At 38.0% G+C, this 6,180-nt stretch overlaps 1 protein-coding gene across 1 annotated transcript; it reads right to left on the bottom strand.

The window, feature by feature from the left end:
- Positions 1-600: 600 nt before the first annotated feature.
- LOC133615494 (metalloproteinase inhibitor 2-like) lies at positions 601-5,871 on the bottom strand. The gene is made up of 5 exons (XM_061974124.2): positions 5,681-5,871; positions 1,337-1,413; positions 1,160-1,262; positions 915-1,027; positions 601-844 (listed from the first exon to the last, which is right to left on the bottom strand). Exons 1-5 carry the CDS (start codon positions 5,808-5,810, stop codon positions 668-670), a joined length of 600 nt encoding a protein of 199 aa, XP_061830108.1. The 5' UTR covers positions 5,811-5,871; the 3' UTR covers positions 601-667.
- Between the last annotated feature and the right edge of the window lie 309 nt (positions 5,872-6,180).

Here is a 6,180-nt window from a genome sequence, read left to right as displayed (position 1 = left end):
TGCGTAAGCGGGGATCGAACCTGCAACCCTCAAGTTGCTGGCACGGCCACTCTACTAACCGAGCTATACCGGCCCATAGTAAAAGTCACGTGTTGGGATGACAGCGGTTCTAACTACTTTACTAAATACCAACTTGGCTCTGAATACCACCATAATGACCAACATTGATACAGTAGCACAGTGGGCCTAGGTAGTTATAAAAACAGGGCAGGGGTTTTACTTAAGTACATTTAATATTTTCAGCCACTAACATTAGTTTGAACAGAAACAAATAAAATTGTGTATTTGGTGTACCATTAAACAGAGCCCACATTCCACTTATAATCACTTCAAAAAGGTTCCTGCCTCACAGCCCTGAATAGATATTTTAACCTCAGACATAAAATCGGAACAGGGATGAAAGATGAAATCGCTTGGAAAAAAAAAAGTTGGAATATACAAATGTGTTATTTCCTCTTTTGAGCATACATTTACATTTCTGAATGTGGGACATAATGAAGTCTATAACCAAAGGTGCGCCCATTCCCCCCCAGTAAATAAGTACTTTGGGCAGAAGTCAAGGTCATTTAAAAGAATTGAAACCCTCATAGAAACATTGCATTGAGTTAACTGAATTTATTAGTAATTTACATTCTGTTCATGGAGATTTTAGGGTCTATAATGTCCATTAACCCCTTCCAGGTGAGGCGACCTCCTTGTACCAGGCACAAAAACCATCACTTCTCTTGATGCAAGCACATTGCTTGTTCTTCACATCGTCGACAGAATTCCCCGTCAGCCAGTCCGTCCACGAGCACTCATTTGGGCCGCTGACTCCACACGGGACAGCGGTGCAGCGATTGACCTGGAGGATAAAGATTGAGATTTAAATACATTCTTGACATTCTCATTGATCCTCAATTAGGTTTGCTTACCTTGCAATCGCAGCCCATCCTATACCGCTCTACCAGGATGTTGTAGCTGCTTTTCCAGGGTACAACATAGTCACAGGCTGACACGTATGGTGCCCCGTTATCCTGTAGTGGGCCTGCAATGAGGTGGAAAGAAAAAAAAAAAGAAAAAGTGGAAAATGTTTGAGTAAACAGCCTTAAGCTGGAATGAAGGTGTCATTTCCATTATCACCCGTGGGTACAAATAGCATTGAAATATGTATTTTTACCTGTGAAGAAATATTCTACACCTTTGGTGAGAGTTATACCACATGTTGCAGCGGGTGCAGCAGTGTAGACGGTATCATAGTTCTTTATAGGACCCTTCAAGATCTGCAAGATAAAACCAAATAAAATGTGCATACATCCATAAACTTCACTGAAATGTATAAAAAAAGTTAAATAACTTTTTGCAGCTGGACGCCGTACTTGATGTCATCAAATTCACCAGCCGTCGTAATGGCAACCACCTTTGCCTTGATGACTAGAAAGACAAAGCCAGTCAGCATTTTTGAAAAAAAATAATCGATCCCTATAGGCCTCTCTGTCTGCCCTCATCTGTTTATCATGCAGGGGACTCAGATTAAAGCAGAGTTGACTGGTATTGGCTTCAAAACTGTCAGGGTAATTTTTCTTATGGCAGCAACCATGCACCATTAAGACAGGAAATCACATCAAAAGCATTGGATTATTATAACAAATTTTATTTAAAGAGTACTACCTGACTACTATCTATGAGACATTGGCATGTTTTGGTACATCTAATCTCTTGTAAAAGGCAAAAGAATCAGGGTCTGAAAACGCAACCTAAAATCCACGCTGTCTTCCATAGCTTATTGTACAAAAGTCAAAGAAAATTCCTTAGTTTTATAACAATTACATCTCTTGAACTCAAACATCTCCCTTTTAATCACCTTTAATTTAAACTCGCCCCAACCTCGTGAACTCTGAGACCATGGACTTTAGACTGTTCAGCTCTTGCTATAAGAGAATTAAAGGCCTACTGAAACCCACTACTACCGACCACGAGGTCTGATAGTTTATATATCAATGATGAAATCTTAACATTGCAACACATGCCAATACGGTTAGCTTACTAAAGTGCAATTTTAAATTTCGCGCAAAATATCCTGCTGAAAACGTCTCGGTATGAGGACGCCTGCTCGTGACGTCACGGATTGTAGAGGACATTTTGGGACAGCATGGTGGCCAGCTATTAAGTAGTCTGTTTATCGCAAAATTCCACAGTATTCTGGACATCTGTGTTGGTGAATCTTTTGCAATTTGTTCAGTGAACAATAGAGACAGCAAAGAAGAAAGCTGTAGGTGGGAAGCGGTGTATTGCGGCAGGTGTTGTGCCGGATAACGCACCCCCGCCGTAGAATGCACCCCCTGACTGTTTTGCCGGATAACACAGCCGGTGTTTTTGTTTACATTCCCGAAAGATGACAGTCAAGCTTTACCATTGGCCTGTGTAGAACTGGGACAACAGAGACTCTTACCAGGAGGACTTTGAGTTGGATGCGCGTACGCGGTACCGCGAGTACCATGCAGCTGCGGCTTCCAAACATTTGATCGCTTGCCCGTACGTGCATGTCACGTACGTAACTTTGGGGAAATATATGTGCTGTATAAACTTTGGGGAGGTAAACGGTACTTTGGGCTGTGGGATTGAGTGTGTTGTGCAGGTGTTTGAGTTGTATTGGCGGGTTATATGGACGGGAGGGGGGAGGTGTTTGTTATGCAAGATTCATTTGTGGCATATTAAATATAAGCCTGGTTGTGTTGTGGCTAATAGAGTATATATACGTCTTGTGTTTATTTACTGTTTTAGTCATTCCCAGCTGAATATCAGGTCCCACCCGCCTCTCACAGCATCTTCCCTATCTGAATCTCTCCCACTGCCCTCTAGTCCTTCACTCCTCCACGAATCTTTCATCCTCGCTCAAATTAATGGGGAAATCGTCGCTTTCTCGGTCCGAATCGCTCTCGCTGCTGGTGGCCATGATTGTAAACAATGTGCGGATGTGAGGAGCTCCACAACCTGTGACGTCACGCTACTCGTCTGCTACTTCCAGTACAGGCAAGGCTTTTTTATCAGCGATCAAAAGTTGCGAACTTTATCGTCGATGTTCTCTACTAAATCCTTTCAGCAAAAATATGGCAATATCGCAAAATGATCAAGTATGACACAGAATGGACCTGCTATCCCCGTTTAAATAAGAAAATCGCATTTCAGTAGGCCTTTAATCAGGGCTTCACTTTTGCAAAGCTTGCATGCTCTACCACACTTGTTTACATTGAACGGTTAAAAATGCCTTTTGATAGATGTATGGATATAAGATTATAAAAAGACAAGTGTTTCAATTTAAGTGTCATGAAACAAAACTGCTTCATTACGGTCATTAGCAACACCTGTGCGATGTTATGTTCACAAGTCAACTTGCTGGCTATGAACATGTCTAGTTAAGGCTTTTAAAATGTTCCTGTGCAAGATTTTTGGGCAGAAAGTCAACAATATTGTTAGGAAAAAGTTTATGGCAAACATTGTGTTATTAATATCAATTAGCAACACTTTATAGTTTAGCACCATTCCTTTTTGTCAAGATGACAGCTTCCAAAACGTAAATTTATTGAAGGTAACAGGCCAGTCAGTGTGACTGAACGCAAGTATTTTTTTTATTTAGTTTTTCCCATCTGACCCAATCTCAAACTTGTGCAGGATGCAGAAGCTGGACCAATATTTGAGTACATATACAGTGAGTGCAATAAATAATGATGCAATTATGCTTGAAAGGATGAACCTAGTGATGGGTCCGGCAACACCGATGCATCGGCGCATGTGTGGAGCTCATAGAGCAAAACCCTGTGTCGGTGCGCGTACCGCTTTTAGAAAGTCACGTGACCGATCATGAGCTGTTTTGGTCACGTGACCGATACGCGAACTGTGTCGCACTGACGCCTCCTCTGTGCCCTGTGAGCGGGTCTTTTCTACAGCCGGAGAAATAATAACTAAGAGAAATCGTCTAAAATGTAATACGTCGGAAAAACTTTTTTTTTTTTTTTTAATAAAAATGTGTAAAAAAATTTAACTAAAAAAATTCCCAGTCCACAAGCATCCTCATTCACAACACGTTCTCTTAGATTTCCATGTTATGATACATGTTCACATTATTTATTGACTGTATCTAAAAAAGATAAAAATATATTTTTATTTATTGACTGTATCTAAAAAAGATAAAAATATATTTTTATTTAAATGAAGATATGAAATAATCCTAAATGAAATACAATGACTTGGTTTATATTATTGTATATACTAGAGCAGGGGTCACCAACGCGGTGCCCGCGGTCACCAGGTAGCCCGTAAGGACCAGATCAGTCGCCCGCTGGCCTGTTCTAAAAATAGCTCAAAGAGCAGCACTTACCAGTGAGCTGCCTCTATTTTTTTAATTTTATTTATTTACTAGCAAGCTGGTCTCGCTTTGCTCGACATTTTTAATTCTAAAAGAGACAAAACTCAAATAGAATTTGAAAATCCAAGAAAATATTTGAAAGACTTGGTCTTCACTTTGAATAAGCGATAGAAAATGGATGGATGGATGGGTCTTCACTTGTTTAAATAAATTCATTTATTTTTTTAACTTTGCTTCTTATTACTTTTAGAAATACAATTTTAGAGAAAAAATACAACCTTAAAAATGATTTTAGGATTTTTAAACAAATATACCTTTTTACCTTTTAAATTTCTTCCTCTTCTTTCCTGACAATTTAAATCAATGTTCAAGTGAATTTATTTATTTTTTTATTGTAAAGAATAATAAATATTTTAGCTTCTGGTTTTTCGATGATTTGTGAAATATTTCTTCAAACTTACTATGATTAAAATTCAAAAAAAAATATTCTGGAAAATCTAGAAAATCTGTAGAATCAAATTTAAATCTTATTTCAAAGTATTTTGAATTTCTTTTAAAATTTTTGTTCTGGAAAATCTAGAAGAAATACTGATTTGTCTTTGTTTGTTGAATATTCTAACAAAGTGCAGATTGGATTTTAACCAATTTAAAACAGGTCATCAAAATTCTAAAATGTATCTTAATCAGGAAAAATTACTAATGATGTTCCATAAATTCTTTTTTTTAATTTTTTCAAAAAGATTCTAATTAGCTAGTTTTTCTCTTCTTTTTGTCGGTTGAATTTTGAATTTTAAAGAGTCGAAATTGAAGATAAACCATGTTTCAAATTTTTTTTCTTTTTTTTTTTTCTCCTCTTTTAAACCGTTCAATTAAGTGTTTTTTTCATCATTTATTCTCTACAAAAAACCTTCCGTAAAAGGAAAAAAAAATGTACGACGGAATGACAGACAGAAATACCCATTTTTTTAATATATATAAATTTATTTATTTAGCTATTCTTGTTTAAATCACACTTACGTGTAACTTACAAATGACAATATATTTATTTATTTAAGTGTGTATCAAACTGGTAGCCCTTCGCATTAATCAGTACCCAAGAAGTAGTTTTTGGTTTCAAAAAGGTTGGTGACCCCTGTACTAGGGCATAAAATCAGTGTCAGTTGAGTCGGTCCATAGGTTGCCTGTAGGGATTTTTAATGTCCAGCAGATGTCAGTATTTAGTGACACAGTATCGACACAGTATCAATACAGTTTTGCAATGTGTCGAAACGCTTCATGATGCCTCATCAACCCATCACTAGATGAACCAAACACATATTCTGAATTTTAACTTACCGACATCTGACTGGCAAAACGCCGTCTGTGGATGCACAGGAAAACATGTGCAGGCGTGTGCTCCTTCTTGCAGCTGCCACATGCACAGCAGCACCAGGGGGAACACACAACACTTCATCCAACTCATCATGGAAGAACAAGCAGATAAGAAGCAGCTTTGAGTGCAGTGGGCAGGAATTTTGATGTTCTTTCTGGAGGGGAGTGGCTTTTTATGTCTGCAGGCTCCTCCCACACCAACACCTGCACATTTGGATGATTGATTTCACCTTTGCACACACCTGTCTGGGTCGTCTCTCATCTATCTAATTGGTTCCTGGCCTGACTGTAGTAAATGTATTTCCGAGAAGTGTTATTATTATTAATACATTTTATATGTTGATAGTTAGAGCATAAAAACTGTTTATGACCTTCTAAATATGTTTTTTGTAACATTGGTAAATCCCTCTAAACATGAAATAACACCATATAGTCACTTTTATTTCACCCAACATAGTAGCCTT

Source organism: Nerophis lumbriciformis, linkage group LG22 (assembly GCF_033978685.3).
Source record: "Nerophis lumbriciformis linkage group LG22, RoL_Nlum_v2.1, whole genome shotgun sequence".
Taxonomy (NCBI): domain Eukaryota; kingdom Metazoa; phylum Chordata; class Actinopteri; order Syngnathiformes; family Syngnathidae; genus Nerophis; species Nerophis lumbriciformis.
The sequence above is the reverse complement of the archived record's forward strand: the minus strand, read 5'-3'. Positions and strand labels throughout refer to the sequence as shown.